The 19057-nt window shown below is 38.5% G+C and overlaps 1 protein-coding gene across 3 annotated transcripts in view; it reads right to left on the bottom strand.

The window, feature by feature from the left end:
* MKLN1 (muskelin 1) overlaps nt 1-19057 on the bottom strand; it is a 194390-nt gene that overhangs the window by 14732 nt on the left and 160601 nt on the right. For all 3 annotated transcript variants that reach the window (XM_047851006.1, XM_047851005.1, XM_047851007.1), the window contains 2 exons: nt 13810-13912; nt 2814-2868 (listed from right to left, as the gene is read on the bottom strand). In XM_047851006.1, the coding sequence (XP_047706962.1) occupies nt 2814-2868; nt 13810-13912 (158 nt within the window). The remainder of the gene's footprint in view (nt 1-2813; nt 2869-13809; nt 13913-19057) is intronic.

Here is a 19057-nt window from a genome sequence, read left to right as displayed (position 1 = left end):
AAAAATAAAAATCTTAAAAAAATGTATATATCTACAGGTAAAATACCCCACTTGATTTCAACTCTAAGTGGAGTGAAGATAAGACAATCTGATGGGAAATAAACAAGAGTCAGGAACTTGAAGTAGGCATGAAACATTAAGAAAAATAACATTTTGTTTATAAATAATATACCAAATTTCTCCTTATTAAAATTGGCATAAAGTCCGAATTTGCCTTTCATCCAAACTTACCAGTGTTACAAAGATTACATTTTTTTTTAAATCCTTTTCTGTTTTTTAATTTATTTATTTTGAGAGACAGAGCGTGCACCCAGAAGGGCAGAGAGAGAGGGAGAGAAAGAATCGCTAAGCAGGCTCCGAGCTGTCAGCACAGAGCCCGATGTGCGGCTTGAACTCATGGTTCGTGAGATCATGACCTGAGCCCGAAACCAAGTTTCCGATGCTTAACCGACTGAGCCACCCAGGTATCCCAAGAAGATTATGTTTTTGAGGGAGGTAATATTAATAGTACTCTGAATGGGGCACTTACTGTTTTATTGTGTTAAGTGTTCGCCATAATTATTTCACCTAATTCTCTCAACTTAAGGTAAGTACTCTTATTACCTCCATTTTATAAATGGAGAAATTAAATATTACAGAGGTGACTTGCTCGGGCCACCTGGGAGGCTCAGGTCACGATCTCACGGCTTGTGGGTTCAAACTCTCCATCAGGCTCTGTGCTGACAGCTTGGAGCCTGAAACCTGCTTCGGATTCTGTGTCTCCTTCTCTCTCTCTGCCCCTCCCCTGCTCACACTCTTGTCTCTGAAAAATAATAAATAAATGTTAAAAATTAAAAAAAAAAATAAAAAGAAAGGTACTTGCAAGACGTCACTTTTTTTTAAGTAGGCTTCACACTCAGCGTGGAGCCCAATGTGGGGCTAGAACTCACGACCCTGAGATCAAGATCTGAGCTGAGATCAAGAGTTGGACACTGAACTGACTTAGGCACCCAGGCACCCCTCGAGGTCGCTTTTTGAAATTAATTTGGTTGAAATTAGCAAGTGGCAGAATTGATCTGAACCTAGATTCTGACTCTTAATCACTCTCCTACACTCTCATCTCTAACTACTAAACATACTGCCTCCTTCAAACACGGTAGGAAGTAAAACCCCACAGGAATTTTCTTTTTGTATTTTTTTCTATTGTTTGTATTGTTCTCAGTGTATCTGAGGTTTGCTTGGAATCCAAGTAAAACAAACTGTTCCTGAAAAATATATTAGCTGGCAGTGAATGGGGAAGAGACCAAAGAAAGGAGTTAAGTTAAAGGTAAAATATTTGCTGACACCAACCTAACATATTTAAATGACTGCCAAGACATTTTTGTTCTAAAGGCTAAATATAAGTCAGCCAGAGACATTTTAGTGCTGCCCACCAATAAAATAGAAATAATGGCCCTGGGCTGTGGTATCCATGCATAACAAGGCACATGTTCATTCAAACAATATCTATGTGCCAGGTTCCTAATTCATGTATCACTAAATCTGTCTCAAATGATGAAATTCACAAGGGTATGGACCTTCTAAAATAATGCTTATACTTAAGTTCTTCATCACAGGATTAAGCTCTCTGTTAGCCTCAAAATATTTGTATGGAATAGTGCTAAACAATTATCTAAATTTTCAGAGAACCTATGTTTTATAGCAAAGTGTGCTCAGTCCTACCCTGTGGAATCCTATGTGTTCCGGAATTAGAACTCAGGACTAGAGGTGCCTCTATCAGTGGAGAAGCCTCGATTACTGGTTATGGAATAAGAAAGGGCAAGACCCCAAGGAAAATTGCTATTCTTTCCCATCCCACTGAAAAACACCAGAATTATATATGTTCTGTTCCTTTGAGGTATAGCTCACCTTTAGGAGACAGAAGGATGATGAAGAAATTAAATTGCTATCCTATGCTAGAGATAAAGACTAGTATCTGTATTTCATATACTGGAAAATCTCAATACTACTGTTCAGCTCTAAGGCAAATTATAACAGCAGTGGCATGAATGGAATTAATAAGCATTTACCATGTGACTGTATTTTGTAATGCCAAGAGGGGGGCTGGAAATTCCCATACTTCAAAAGCCTACAGTCTTGTTGAAAACATAAAGCTATCATAATGATGTATCCTAACAAAAAGATTCTTGAAAATTCACCTGATTTCTGCTGGATTCTGTAAGATTCCCCACTTCACTACAGTCTAGTTACGTTAATAATCCATTGATACTAAATGAGAGTACTCCTAAATGGAGACTGATGCCCATATCTGGAGTGTCTGAGAAAACACTGGAGTTTCAAGTAGAGTTTATCTTAAACAATTAAAATAACAGCATATAAAATTTGGCATTTTCAGGGAAGAGATAATGCATTTTCTCTGATCTCAAAATGATTTTTTCACTGCCTACCCGTCACCAATCTGTTGATTCCACAAAGAATAAACTGAGAGGAAAAATCATCCCACCAAGAAGTGTCATCTAGTAGTTAAGTGTATGAGTAGTACACCTACATTTCAAAACCATGCTATACGAGTTAATTTATTTTGGCTTCTACTGCCATGTGTTTGCATAAGAACCCAGCAATTGGTGTAACAGGAACTGCAAACTGACCCATGAACTGGTGACTGATGCTTGGAAAATAACTCTGTAGCAGGTTATTAGAAATTTTGCAGGCTACCTTGAAACTTGTTTTGTTTAGATGAACATCTCGCCTGATGTTTCACTTAAAAGAAACCAAAATCCAATCCCCAAAATGGTAGGGCATGTAAGCTAGATAAACTAGGCTGGAATACTCACCTAGAGCTGTAAAATCTGAACCAGATTTGAATAGAGCAGAAGCTAGGAGCTGAAACTGTAAAAGAAAAAAATAGAAGCAAATTAGCTGGCTAAGCATATTAGAGAAAAACTACGTGTCAGTTTGACCATTTATTAGCCACCGTAGGTCTCTGCACATGTGCTGCAGAAGTCTGTTCACTAAATAGTAGCAAGGACACTACATTTAAAAAAATATGCTGATTTTTCTTTTTATTATTATTTTTTAACGTTCATTTGTTTTTGAGAGGCAGAGAGAGACAGCGCAAGCAGGGGAGGGGCAGAGAGAGAGAGAGACACACACAGAATCTGAAGCAGGCTCCAGGCTCTGAGCTGATAGCACAGAGCCCTAAATGGGGCTTGAACTCACGAACCACGAGATCATGACCTGAACCAAAGTCGGATGCTCAACTGACTGAGCTACCCAGATTTTTCTTCTTAAAAAAAAAAAAAAAAAAAAAATTTAAATGTTTATTTATTTTTAAGACAGAGACAGACAGAGCATGAACGGGGGAGGGTCAGAGAGAGAGGGAGACACAGAATCTGAAGCAGGCTCCAGGCTCTGAGCTGTCAGCACAGAGCCTGATGCGGGGCTTGAACTCATGGACCGTGAGATCATGACCTGAGCCGAAGTTGGATGCTCAACTGACTGAGCCACCCAGGCACCCCCCAGATTTTTCTTTTCTTTAGACATTTTTTTTTTTTTGAGAGAGAGCGAGCGCAGCGCGTGAGCATGCATGAGCGGGGGAGGGGCAAAGAGGGAGACACAGAATCCCAAGGAGGCTCCAAGCTGTCAGTGCAGAGTTTGATGATGTGGGGCTCAAACTCACAAACTGTGATTTCATGACCTGAGCTGTAATCAGGAGCTGGACACTTAACTAAATGAGCCACTGAGGTGCCCCAAGAATATACTGATTTTTCTACCAGACTGCTTTCCAAAATACTGGACCAAGTCTTGGAATTACTGTATTTTTAAAATTTATTAAAGTATATATGTACTTATTAACAAATAACGGGTCAACTGAAATTGAGAAAGTTTATAAGAACTACTATATTTACTTTAACTTGGGAGAACTCTTCATCTTTATCTTGAATGAGGATGGCTGGAAAATAGGTAAGTTAAAGGAAGGAGTAGACCAATGAATAGAATCTCAATGGAATTACTTAGCACTTTGTAAGATCTGAGTGGTTGATATCACTGATTCCTCAAGATGTGCTTCCAGTCTTTAAAATTTCAGGTATCAATCACGTCAATATTTGTAAGCTCTGACTTATGACCTTTTGAAGGGCAGAGACTGGACAAGTATTCCAGAAGTAATTATTTAAGCAAGAGTTAGGAAAAAAGGGAACAAAAGGAAGAATTTAAGATACATGGGAAGTGTTCTTGTTTTGTTTTTTTAAATATTCTTGGGGTGGGGTGTGCCTGGGTGGTTCAGTTGGTTAAGCGCCGGACTTTGGCTCAGATCATGATCTCATGGTTCGTGAGTTTGAGCCCCGCATTAGGCTCTTTGCTGACAGGTGATAGCCTAGAGCCTGCTTCGGATTCTGTCTCCTTCTCTCTCTGCCCCTCCCCCAGTTCACGCTCTGTCTCTCTCAATAAATAAACGTTAAAAAAATTAAAAAAAAAAATTCCCCACTCTTAGAAAATATTCTGCCAATGGAATAAAGACAGTCTCTTTAGCAAGTGGTGCCGGGAAAACTGGACAGAGATATGCAGAAAAACGAACCTGGACCATTTTCTTACACCATACCCAAAAATAAACTCAAAATGGATGAAAGACCTAAATGTAAGACAGGAAGCCATCAAAATCCTTGAGAAGAAAGCAGGCAAAAACCTCTTTGATCTTGGCTGCAGCAACTTCTTACTCAACATGTCTCCAGAGGCAAGGAAAACAAAAGCAAAAATGAACTATTGGGACCTCATCAAAATAAAAAGCTTCTGCACGGTGAAGGAAACAATCAGCAAAACTAAAAGGCAACTGATGGAATGAGAGAAGATATTTGCAAATGACATATCAGATAAAGGGTTAGTATCCAAAATCTATAAAGAACTTATCAAACTCAACAACCAAAAAAACCCAAATAATCCAGTGAAGAAATGGGCAAAAGACACGAATAGACACTTTTCCAAGGAAGGCATCCAGATGGCTAACACACACATGAAAAAAATATCACTCATCATCAGGGAAATACAAATCAAACCCACAATGAGATACCACCTCACACCTGTCAGAATGGCTAACATTAACAACTCAGGCAACAACAGATATTGGCGAGGATGCGGAGAAAGGATCTCTTTTGCACTGCTGGTGAGAATGCAAGCTGGTGCAGCCACTCTGGAAACCAGTATGGAGGTTCCTCAAAAAGTTGAAAATAGAACTACCCTACGACCCAGCAATTGCACTACTAGGCATTTATCCATGGGATACAGGTGTGCTGTTTCGAAGGGACACATGCACCCCCATGTTTATAGCAGCACTATCAACAATAGCCAAAGTATGGAAAGAGCCCAAATGTCCATCGATGGACGAATGGATAAAGAAGATGTGGTATATATATATATATATATATATATATATATATATACACAATGGAGTGTATATAGACTCCATATAGATGAAAACAAAGGAAGGGAAGCAAAAATAATAAAAAATAGGGAGGGGGACAAAACATAAGAGACTCCTAAATATGGAGAACAGAGGGTTACTGGAGGGGTTGGGGGGGGGGGGATAGGCTAAATGGGTAAAGGGCATTAAGGAATCTACTCCTGAAATCATTGTTGCACTATATGCTAACTAATTTGAATGTAAATTAAAAAAAATTCTGGGTATTAGTCCTCTGTCAGATATATCTACTGCAAATATTAGTCTGTGGCTTGTCCATTTTTCTAAAGTCTTCTAATGAAATTTTACTTCTGATGAAATCCAACTTAGCAGTCTTTTTACTTTTAGGGTTAGTGCCTTTGTGTCATGTCCATGAAATTTCTGCCTACACCAAGGTTGTGAAGATGTTTTCTTCTTGAAGCTTTATTGTTTTAGGTTTTATATTTAGGTCCATCTTTTTTTTTAAAATTTAATGTTTATTTATTTTTGAGAGATAAGAGCACAAGCAGGGAGGATCAGACAGAGAGGAGAGACACAGAATCCGAGCAGGTTCCAGGCTCTGATCTGTCAGCACAGAGTCCAACACGGGGCTCGAACCCACAAACCGTGAGATCATGACCTGAACCAAATTCAGACGCTTAACTGACTGAGCCACTCAGGCATCCCTAAAATTCTTATTTTCTCCTTCTTCTTCTTTTTTTTTATTAAAAAAAACATTTAAAAAAATGTTTTTATTAAAAAAAATTTTTTTTTAACCTTTATTTATTTTTGAGACAGAGATTTTTGAGACAGAGAGAGACAGAGCATGAACGGGGGAGGGTCAGAGAGAGAGGGAGACACAGAATCGGAAGCAGGCTCCAGGCTCTGAGCCATAAGCCCAGAGCCTGACGTGGGGCTCAAACTCATGGACCGTGAGATTGTGACCTGAGCTGAAGTCAGACGCTTAACCGACTGAGCCACCCAGGCGCCCCTGTTTTTGTTTATTTTTGAATGAGAGAGAGAGACAGAGAATGAACGGGGGAGGTGCAGAGAGAGAGGGAGACACAGTATCCGAAGCAGGCTCCAGGTTCTAAGCTGTCAGCACAGAGCCTGATGCGGGGCTTGAACCCACAAACTGTGAGATCATGACCTGAGCCGAAGCTGGACGCTCAACTGACTGAGCCACCCAGGCACCCTGAAAAATTCTTATTTTGTAATTGTTCATTGCTAATATAAAAATCACTTTTTGGGGCGCCTGGTGGCTCAGTCGGTTAAGCAGCCAACTTCGGCTCAGGTCATGATCTCACGGTCCGTGAGTTCGAGCCCCGCATCGGGCTCTGTGCTGACAGCTCAGAGCCTGGAGCCTGTTTCAGATTCTGTGTCTCCCTCTCTCTGACCCTCCCCTGTTCATGCTCTGTCTCTCCCTGTCTCAAAAATAAATAAAACGTTAAAAAAAAATAATAATCACTTTTCCCCCCTATTGACCTTGTATTCTGTAACCTTGCTAAATTCACTTATTTTAGCATATTGTTTTGCGAACTGCACAGGGTTTTCCATATACACAATAATGTGATCTATACACACAATTCTGCTTTTCCCTTTCCAATCCATACACTGCTTATTCCTTTTTCTTACCTGATTGCACTAGCTATAACTTCTGGTACAATGCTGAGTAGAGGATGTCTGTTGATAACAGGCATCCTTTCCTTGTCTTAATCTTCAGGGAAAGAGTTTTATAATTAGGAGTGAGAGCTTCATAGATGCCCTTTATGAGATTTAGGAAGGTTCTTTTCATTCCTTGTCTGCTAGGTTTTTTTTTTTTCATAAATGGGTTTTAAATTTTGTCAAATGCTTATTCTCCACTTATTGAGATGATCTAAGGTTCTTCTCCTTCATTCTATCAGTGTGGTGAACGACTGATTTTCAAATGTTAAACAGACTTTATATTCCTAGAATATACTCTCACTTAGTCATTATGCATTAACCTTTTTATATATTGCTGAATTAGATAAAATTTTGTTAAGAATTTTGCATCTCCATTCACAAGAGGTATTATAGCTTTATAATAACACAAGAGGTTTATAGTTTTCTTTGCCTGTAGTATTTTGGTTGGGTTTTTAATATCAGTCAAGGTGCTTCATAACAGGATGTAGAGAGTGTTCTGTCTTCCTCTCCTTTCTTAGAGTCTATGAAGAGTTGCTATTTTTACTTCCTTCATTCCTGAATTTAGTGAGATAGCCATCAAGAGTCCAGTTTTCTTTTCTTTCAAAAAACACTTTGAAAGTGTTTTATTTTTTTATTTTAGAGAGAGTGTGGGTGAGACAGCAAGCGGAAGAGGGACTGAGTGGGGGAGAGGGAAGGAGTGAGGGAGGGGGAGGGGGGAATCTTAAGCAGGCTCCCTGTTCAGCACAGAGCCCAATGTGGGGCTCTATCCCAGGGTCCCAGGATCATGACTAGGTGCTCTGAAAGTTGTATTTTGTTTGTTTGTTTTTTAAGCTTATTTATTTTAAGAGAGAGAAAGAGAAAGAGAGAGAGGAAGGGGCAGAAGGTTCAGGGAAAAAGAATTGCAAGCAGGCTCCATGCTGTGAGCAGAGCCCAGTGTGGGGCTGGAACTCAACTCACTGGAATTTATCCTTTACATTAAACCATAAGATCATGACCTGAGCTTAAATCAAGAGTCGGATGCTTAACTGACTGAGCCACTCAAGTGCCCCCCCAAAGTTTTTAATTACAAATTCAATCTATGTCTGTAACTGATATGGAGCTCCTTAATATTTTCTAATTCTTCTTGTGTCTGTTTTGTTGTGCCTTCCAAGGAATTTGTCCATTCCAGCAAGTTGAATTTGTTCTAGTTCATAATATCTCCTTATTCTCTTTTAATATATATAGGGTCTGTAATAACATTGACAACTTATATTTTCACTATTTTTTTTCTTCCTAAGTTTGGCTATTTTATTCACCTTTTCCAAGAACCAACTTTTCACTTAAAACATTTTTTTCTATTATTTGTTTTCTAGTTCATTATTTTCCGATCTTCTACTTATTTTAGGGTTAATTTGCTCCTCTTTTCTGACATCTAAGGTGAAAGATAAACATTACTGGTTCTCCATGTGGAAGGATAGGGAGAAAACTATTATTTAAACAACCTGATTTTGTGGAACTGGTATGTACTGACCTAGGATTTTAATAGGTATCAAGTGATACTATATAATCTGAATAAAGCCAAACCTGAATATCTAAGTATCACCTCCATGTATAAGGCTGGCTGTTCCACAAGCATCTCAAACTGAAGATATATCCAACATTATACTCCTGGTCCCAGTCAGGAGTCCCCACCGAGCACCCCGAACTGGGATGACCCACAGCCTTCTCATTTCAGTTGATAGTAACTCCATCCACTAAGGCTAGTAACTTTGGCGTCATTTTTTTCAAACACTACATCCAGTCGGATGATAAAATTCTGTTGGTTCTACTTTTTAAAAAAGTTTTTAATTTTCAGTTAACATACAGTGTAATATTGGTTTCAAGTGTACAGCATCGTGATTCAACACTTCCATACATCACCGTGTTCATCTCAAGAGCATTCCTTCATCTCCATAATTAATACATTAAGGACTTAATACACATTGACTTAACCCACTCTCGCCCACCTCCTTTCTGGTAACCGTTAGTTTGTTTTCTATAGTTAAGAGTCTTTTGGGGCACCTGGCTGATTCAGGTGGTAGAGGATGTGACTCCTGATCTCTGGGTTATGGGTTTGAACCCCATGTTGGGTGCAGAGATTACTTAAAAAAAAAGAGAGAGTCTGTTTCTTGGTTTGCCTCTCCTTTTTCTCCCCCTTTGCTCACTTGTTTTGTTTCTTAAATTCCACACATTGAATAAAATCATATGGTATTTGTCTTTCTCTGACTTATCCATTTAGCATAATATTCTCTAGATCTGTCCATGTCATTGCAAATGGCAAGATTTCGTTCTTTTTTATGGCTGATAATATTCCACTGTGTATACGTGTACACACACACACACACACACACACAATCAATCGATGCACACATGGGCTGTTTCCATAATTTGCCTATTATAGATAATGCTGCTATAAATATCAAAGTGCATGCATGTATCCCTTTAAATTAGCATTTTTGTATTCTTTGGGTAAATATCTAGTAGTGCAAATGCTGGATCATAGGGTAGTTCTACTTTTAACTTTCTGAGGAAACTCTACACTGTTTTTCACAGTGGCTGCACCAGAGTTTGCATTCCCACTGGTGATTCCACCGTTAACATCTACTGAGAATCTGATCTACTCTACTTCTCACTATTTCTACTGCTGCTACTGGGTCTGAGCTACAATAATGCCTTCCTTAGAATTTCTGTGGTCTCCCTTATAGGTCTCTCTGCCTCCATTCTTATTCTCCTTTAGTCTATTCTCAATACAGCAGTCAGAATAATCTTAGATCTTAGTGATCTTAGGTAAGACATAAAGCAGATCTTATCACTCCTTAACTGGCTCCTTATTCATTCACAGTGAAAACCAAAGTCCTAACAGTGACTTAAGAAGTCATTCACCATATGATTTCCCAATCCCTGCTCTTACCTCTCCGACCTCGTCTCTGACTCCTCTGAACATTTTCACCTCTGCTCTAGCCACAGTGGCCTCCTTGCTGTTCTACACAAAGCCAGAATGTTCCCACCCTCAGGTCCTTGTTCTAGCCCTCCCTTTGCTAGGAATTATCTTCCCCAAATTAGCTGCTTAGACTCCCTCACACCCTTCAAGTGTTTGTGTGCAGCTCATTTCTAAATGAGGCCTGTTATGATCATCCTACTTAATACTGCAACTGCCCAATTCTCACCCCTTCTAACTCTGATCTCCCTTTATTTACCCTTTTTATCTCTTTTTAATTTTCTCATTATACCTATTTCCAATGTACTATATAACTTATATACTTTATAAACTGTACTTTACAATTTGCTATATAATAGTTTATTGTCTTTCCTCAGTGGTAGTAATTACCACCCAGGAAGGTATTTTGCTTGGTTCACTAATGTACCTCTTGTGCCTAGAAGAATGCCTGGCATGTTGTAAGGACTTAATACACATCGGTTAAATGAATGACACCAGTACTTTGGAAGCTCAGTAGAAATATAATTAATACAAAATGTGTAATACTGGCTGAAAACTTGTTTTTCTCATTCCTTCTCTATTATAGAATCTTCTGAAAATGGCAGAAATAATTTAGGCAACCTTCTCTTGGGCCTTTTCTAGAAAATTATATCATTTTCATTAGGTTTATCAGGACCTCATTGCCAATTTAGAATCCATGTTCTGGAGACTGAAGGAAAGCAAAGAATCATTATTTGGTATATAGCTGGTAATCCACCATCATTCCAATATAGGCACAATGATGATCATCATCATAATAGGTGCCCCCCAAAAGAGAACCACTTTTAGTTGCTGATACAATCATTTAATACACAGAGAACAAAAACAGGTTACTACAGAAAACAGCAGTAAGGTCTGTTTTTGATAAGTGGAACAGTATGTTATAAGGAGAGTGAAGATCTCTATGCCTTACTAACAAATACTGTGAGTATATATCCTAGAACTGTCACCAAGAGATTTCTTTTACCAAAACAAAATCCATTCACACATTTTAAAACAAAATAATCTCACAGACCAGTAATTCTCAATGTCAGGAGTGTTTTCAGTTTTCTGTTACATAAGAGCAGACAGAGCATCTTAGGGTGAGGGTATTGTTTTGAAAAAGTTTAGAAGTGATTCAGATGCTGACACACATGTGCACAGCACCATTTTAACTAACTTCAACTAGGGCTAAACAACGCTTAACAGATACAGCTATTAAGAAATGGAATGGGGGGGCGCCTGGGTGGCTCAGTCGGTTGAGCGGCCGACTTCGGCTCAGGTCATGATCTCGAGGTCCGTGAGTTCAAGCCCCGCATCGGGCTCTGTGCTGACAGCTCAGAGCCTGGAGCCTGTTTCAGATTCTGTGTCTCCCTCTCTCTGACCCTCCCCTGTTCATGCTCTGTCTCTCCCTGTCTCAAAAATAAATAAAACGTTAAAAAAAATTTTTTTTTTTAAAAAAAGAAATGGAATGGAAGTCTGTGGCATACAAAATCATAATTTGAAACTACTGAGGAAGCGATAAAAAGAGAAACCTGCCACCAAAATTTAAAAAAATGGCTCAATTTGAACTCAAGATACCTCCCTGTCCTGGCTTTTCCCATTAGCTTAGCTTTAAGAACGAACTGTTCTCTTTGGCCTACTTGCAGCTGGCACAATTGAATTTATTTACTTTGCAATATTTTGTTTTAAGTTTTTAAGTCGTTGGGTTTTTTTTGAGAGAGAAAGAGAAACGGGGGCGGGGAGGGGCAGAGAGAAAATCCCAAGCAGGTTTTGCAATGTCAGTGCAGAACCGGACTCACGGCTAAAACTCACAAACCGTGAGATCCTGACCTGAGCTGAAGTCGGATGCTTAACTCATTGAGCCACCCAGGAGCCTCTGTTCTGGCTTGGTTTTAAAAAATAAGAGAAAACAAAACAAACCAAAACAAAAAATAAGAGAAAAATGAATGTTCCTGGTAACAGCCATGTCAGAATAACTACGGAGAAAACACAAGGAAATTTATTTATAACGTTCAAATGCCTGGTCTAATACAATGCACATTAATGGGCTCTTTACAACTATGTTCAGTTATAAGCCATAACAGATTAAACCAAACATATTCTGCTACTTGGGGATAATTCCCCATTTCAAATAGTATCATGAATTGATTGAAGACACAAGGAAGACAATTAACTGTCCCCCTTCAGATGGTCCTAAATTGTGTTCTGCTGATTCTCCACCTAGGGAAGGGTTACAACCAATACTAAGTAAGAGCAACTATGAAAGAGAAGCTCTTTGTTTTGGTGCCAAGGACACACAGGTCCTACTGCTTGAAAGTACAATGAACCTGGTACCTGAAAGTGATTTGACATTAAATCAGAAGCCTGTGTTACTGGGGAACAAAGAAAAGCACTGCCTGATGTTGCTATTACAAAGCCAAAGTGAAACAACAGATAACAGGGAAGTAGATGGAAAGGACAGAACTAGATATTGTCAGCACCAATTCTGTGAGTAGAAGGTAAAATGGATTGCAGTTCAGATGTTGCAAGATGAACTATGAACAAGGATGCTTGGCAAAAGTTAAAGTGACAAAAGAATCTCAGAAGTTAGTAGGAAGACCAGCTATGACTATGAAATTCACTGCAGGTATATTCACACACCACAGATAAGCAAATATTCCCCACACTGGGGGTACAGATTACCCCTAAAAATATTAAATCTTCTCCTTCCCTCCCATATTAGGTAACCACCACCACCACAACAAATCCCTGAAAAGTAATGACCTGCTATTAATTCTCAAAGTTAGGGACTCCTAATGAAGTCAGTAGAATGTAGTCCAACTATCCTGCTATGACATCAAGGTAGAAGGGATTCTAACTCCTACCAACCTCTCTTCACTTTGTCCCTACAAAAGAGGAGAGTTTTCTTTCTTCTCTTAAGGGATTTTGGAGTACCAACAGAAAAGTTCAGGGACATGCGGGAGGCTCAGTCGGTTGAGCATCTGACTTCTGATTTTGGTTCAAGTCATGATCCCAGGGTCATGGGATCAAGTCCCGTGTGTGATTCTCTCCCTCTCTGCCCCTTTCCCCTGCTCACACACTCTCTCTCTCTCTTAAAAAAAAAAAAAAAAAAAAAAAAAAGACTCAAACTGAGGCATGTAATCCTTAAGTGAAAGAAGCATGGGACTATGAAAGCAAAAATTTCTATTTGCTTCCCAACACACAAAACTAAAGTCTAAATTAAAATTTTAAACCTGAGAGTCCTTTTCTGAATGGATCAAGGGCTTTTTGTGTGACCTGAACCTTTTGTTATCACATGAAAGTAAGCCTTTTCAATTTTTATTTCATCTGCTCTGTGCCACTTTATTATTTTTTTTCAGAGACGGAGAGAGAGAGAGAGAGAGAGAGAGAGAGCGCACGAGCGAGCGAGTGTGCATGTGCACGTGTGCATAAGCAGGGGAGGGGCAGAGAGAGAGAGAGAGAAAGAGAGAGAGAGAGAGCGTGCACGCCAAGCAGGCCCCATGCTGTCAGTGTGGAGCCTGACGCAGGCTCGAACCCACAAACTGAAAGGCCATGACCTGAGCTGAAATCAAGAGTCAGAGACCCAACCGACTGAGCCATCCAGGTACCCCCTGCTCTATGCCATTTTAAAAATTATTAGTGTCATCCCATTTTCCCCATTTTCCTTTAAACATCTAAGAGCAAAATCAGCAAGTAAGAGTTAGAAAGACTTTTTTTCTTTTAATGCTCACTTTCTGAAGTTTATTATCACTTTTACCTCTTTTGTCTCTTCTGGGTCTGAATGATCCACAGTTATATAAAGATCGTTTTGTAAATATTTCAGAGCACTAAGGGGATCCATTTGGGCCTTTTCTTCAAACCTAGAAAATGTAAACAAGAACAATAATTGTCTGGAGTTATGGGAAAACATCAGAAATGTCATTCAGACCTGGAGTAGAATATTGTGTCTAAGGAGTCACTGTAGATATCAAAAAAAAAAAAAAAAACAAAACACCCTGTGTTTGGGAATCCAGAAGTAAGAATACTGCCATGGAGACAGCACAGCTGTGGAGTTCCTGGAGATGTCATGGTGATGCCAGGAGGTCACTGGCAGCTGTGGAGCGAGAGACTGGGTAGGAGTACCTCCTACCCTCTTCTTAAAACTACAAGCTAAGATTAAATCAACTACAAAACATAGTGAACGTGTCAAATATTTTACATAACAAAACTGCAAAAGAGCCAAATATGTTTCATGAGAAACAAGTAGAGATAAAATAAAAATACTCGATTAGATTTGTGCAATATACATTCCATTAGAGGTCCTTAACAGGTCAGAAACAGACATGAGTATACTTTCTTTTCACGAGTATCATGGACACTGATTGAATATATATATATTTTTTAAATTGCTCAAATATTTTTAACAAGATTATTTCCTGTCTCAGTCAATAACAATAACAATTGTAGCAACCACTTATCAAGTATTTGTTATATGCTAGATAATGTATCAAGTATTTTACATATATTAGTTCATTTATCCCCGTTACGATGACGATATTTTATTATCATTTTTTAAAAAACAGATAAGAAACTGAGGTTCAGACAACGAACTTGGCCAATATAAGAGCTAAAAAAGAAACAATGCATTAGTTCTTTTTTTTTTTTTAATTTTTTTTTCAACGTTTATTTATTTTTGGGACAGAGAGAGACAGAGCATGAACGGGGGAGGGGCAGAGAGAGAGGGAGACACAGAATCGGAAACAGGCTCCAGGCTCTGAGCCATCAGCCCAGAGCCTGACGCGGGGCTCGAACTCACGGACCGCGAGATCGTGACCTGGCTGAAGTCAGATGCTTAACCGACTGCGCCACCCAGGCGCCCCAACAATGCGTTAGTTCTACAAAAGAATAAAAGTCTGCTTGGGACTATTTATCTATTTAAATAAGATACTATCCCATTGTTATAATTATATATGGATTTATTAATAACTAATAAGTTAGGATGTTTTTCAAAATATTGTATAGAGAATAAGTAGAGAAGACAATTTCATTTGGGTGAGGAAAATAATGAGACTTTCACAATGGTGTTCAGGCTGATGGCATCAATAATTTCCTGTCTTTAAGAGTTAATCTCAGTGATAGAATACCTGTATTTCAAGCAGGGCAAAGACTAGCAAAATATTACAGCTGTATTGTATCGGATAAGTGTCATGATTGTCAGTTAGCCTTTAAGCCCTCGGATGAGAGAGCTCCTTGGGCAGAGGTCATGTTACTCTACCATCTTGTCCAAAATGGTTTAGACCAGTTTTGCACCTGAGACGAAAGCAATCCTCTCAAGCTTGATCAGTTTATAAAGTGTCCTGGCAGGATTATTCCCAGTAGGGATACTATCTCCAGGGAGCCCTCTCTAAGAAGGTACTCTCTTAAAGAATCTGAACGTGAGATACACAAGGACACAAAAGGCACACAAAACACACAAGTCAGTAAACAGAAGGCACGACATGGTAGGTAGATTCCTTCCCTTCCTACCCCTCTTTGCCTTCCTTTTTTCCTATCTACCTATTTATTTACTGAAGCTACATCTATCGATTGATTCCTTCCTTCCTTCCTTCCTTCCTTCCTTCCTTCCTTCCTTCCTTCCTTCCTTCCTCCTTCCATCCACCCATCCATCCATCCATCCATCCATGCATGGATGGATGGATGCTAGGAGGTTAGGGAAAGCAGAGACTGTAATAATCAGCAGAACAGGAGAAGTAGGTGGAAAGAAGCAGAAAGACAAGAGGCTGAGTTACAAGGAAAGCTATTATAGTGGCTCGTGGAAAGAAGCAGAAAGACAAGAGGCTGAGTTACAAGGAAAGCTATTATAGTGGCTCCTCACTAGAATTGTTCTAAGACGCTAAACGATTCTCCATTAGGCCTCACTGTCCAAATGCTGAGGGAATGCCTTAATTCTCTGGATATTCTCATAATAACTTCTCTTCTAGTGAGGGATCCTAAGAATGTCTTTATCCTTTGCTACCTGAAATAACCTAACCAACGTGCCTACCATCCTATTAAATCCAGTCAAGAAACCCATTTTCCCGGAAGGTATGTTTTCACTCATCTTTTTTCTAAGCTTTCTTTAGCCTGCAAAAACTTATCATTGGACTTATGTCTGCGATCTAGAATTCTATTTAGGCCAACAACTGGGCCCTGTACTGAAAGGAACAGGAATTAATCCTATAAAAAAGTTTTTCTTTTGCTCCTTTCTACCCCCAAATCATCGACAAATTTGGAAAGTTGAACGTTACAAGAAAAAATAATAGTGGCATTTTATTTACTGTATTGTGCAGTACCAGTAAGAATAAAGACAGATTTCTTGGCATACAATATACTTCTCTCCCTCTAAATTTATGTTTTAACTTAACAGAATACATAAATGTTTTCCATAAAAACACCAGAAATAAACAAGCTAGCCCAGTAGTATAGGGTAAGGTTTCATATAATGAAATACTAGGTATCTAATATGGAATTTAAATTAAAAAGGTAATTTTCATGCTCTACTCAATTCATATAAAACAACTTTTGTTTATTCTGCCTGCAATGTATCAGTGTTCCTCAAGCTCCTGAATTCATCTAAGAGTTGGTATAAAAAGTGGTCTATGTTTTTTTCAAGTATCTAAAACAGGAGTGCCTGGCTGACTCAGTCGATAGAGCATGTGATTCTTGATCTCAGGGTTGTGAATTGAAGCCCCACACTGGGGGTAGAGATTACGTAAAGATAAAATCTTAAAACAATAACAAATATAAAATAAATATAAAATAAAATAAAATAAAATAAAATAAAATAAAATAAAATAAAATAAAATAAAATAAAATGGGACTTTTATTGTATGTTGAAATTAGTAGCAGACAAGATTCTCAAGATGCCCTAGCTGCTCCCTGACTGCTCTCCTCTCCTACCCATGTTCAATCCATCAAGATATTCTGTTGGTGCAATCTTCAAAGCTTATCCAGAATCTTACTGGGCCTTCTTGATCTCTTTTATGGAGTGTCTCTTCCTCCACCTTCCCTCAAATGGTGATGGTCTTCAGAGAAGGCCTGACATCTCTCTACTCTTCTCACGCTCTTGAAGCAAACTCCTTTTCCTTGTTGATGACTCATAAAGGTAATAATCGGCCCATGCCTTTCCTCCAAATGCTAACAGATGATCTCTAAAACCTAAAGTGCACTAAACTGAACTCATCTTTCCCAACACACGAACCTGTTGTTTCTGAAGAATTCCTCATCTGAGTGAAAACAGCCACAACCTTTTACTCAGTTCTTTTGGAAGAAAACCCAGAATGGTTTTATTACAAGAAGACTGAGTGTGTTATTATTCCTCTACATAAAATCTTTCAATGCTTTTCCTTTCATTCAGGGTAAAAGCCAAAGACTCTTCACCACCTGTCCCCTTCTTATCACTCTGACCTCATCTCCTCCCACAATCGCCCTACTCATTCTACTTCCACCACACTGTCTTCCTCAATTTATTCCTCAAATAATCCAGGCATATTTTTAACCCTAGAGGCTTGTCTATTACCTATCTGGAATACTCTTCTTCTCAAATATCTACATGATTCATTCTCTCCTGTTCTTCAGGTCACTAGTCAAATGTCACCTTTGCAGTGAGGTCTATCCTAATATTCTTATTTAAAAATCATCTGTACAAAATAGTTCTTAACCTGTTTTAGTTCATTATACTTATTAACATAAATTTATTATGTTTATTACCGGTCTTCCTTCCTAAAATAGAAACGTGGGGCAGGAATTTTTGTTTGTTTTCTTCACTGACATATCCACAGAGCCTAGGACGATGTCTACCACACTGTAAGCGCTCAGTTAACTTTCTTAAATAAATAAAGTTTCACTGATGTGTATAAAGACCCTTAGGTGAATGCTTTGGTCATTTTATACATGAGCAAAGTGATCTCCAGAAAGATTAAGTTACAAGGCTTGAAGATCAATCCAAGGTTCAGGTCTAGTACTTTTTCCAATATAAGACATTAGCTCGCAGCACTAATGTCAAAAAGTCTCACAATCAGAAAAAAAGAATACTGTGCTCCACATTTTTATGCTACTATTACTATTCTAATTGAAAATAATCTATATAAATGGATGGGGGGGGTCTTTAAATATTCTTAAATGCTCCTTTTCTGGCTTTTCTGGTTTCCTTCTGAGATGGGCTAGCATACTCCTTTTCCCATGTAGAAAATTTCAAAGGCTGCCTCTTTGTTCAGTCACACAAACTTGCTGCTTCTCAGCTTCAGTTACTATTTATGAACCATTTTAATATTCAGAAAATTTGAGTCTTTTATCCTATATTTAAAGTTTTAAATGATTTGTTACCAGTTATTCTTTTATTCATTATCCACTTGCATTCCTTACTTTTATGCCTTTTTAGCAGCAAAAGCCACTAACAATGATGTTTGTGCTTTATTAAAATTTAAAACATGCCATAATATGTAATATTTCAGATTCCCACAAATTGTCATTTAGTCTGTCCACGGATACATTCTTTTTTTTTTTTTAATGTTTATTTATTTTGATAGAGAGCATGAGTTGGGGAGGGGCAGAGAGAGAGGGAGAAAGAGAATCCCAAGCAGGCTCCACATTGTTAGTACAGAGACTGACATGGGGCTAGAACCTACAAACTGTGAGATCATGACCTGAGCCAAAATCAAGAGTCGGACGCTCAACAGACTGAGCCACCCAGGCGCCCCCAACTGATATATTTTCAAAAGAGAAAAACAACTGTCAAAGATTAAAAAAATAAGAATACTTCTTAAAATGGCTTGGCTGTGAGAAAATGAATAACCCTACTTATTTCTGGAAGGAATGAAAATTAACTTTCTGGAGGGCAACTGATAATTCATCAATTCTACCAATATCCTACAGAATTTTTAGATAGGGGTACAGATGGAAGAATATAAAAATATTAAATACAGTATTACTTACAATAGTAAATAAGCAGGAAATAATCTAAATATTTCATCCAAGTAGACTAGTTA

Source organism: Prionailurus viverrinus, chromosome A2 (genome assembly GCF_022837055.1).
Source record: "Prionailurus viverrinus isolate Anna chromosome A2, UM_Priviv_1.0, whole genome shotgun sequence".
NCBI classification, from domain to species: domain Eukaryota; kingdom Metazoa; phylum Chordata; class Mammalia; order Carnivora; family Felidae; genus Prionailurus; species Prionailurus viverrinus.
This window is presented reverse-complemented; position numbering and strand designations above follow the sequence as displayed.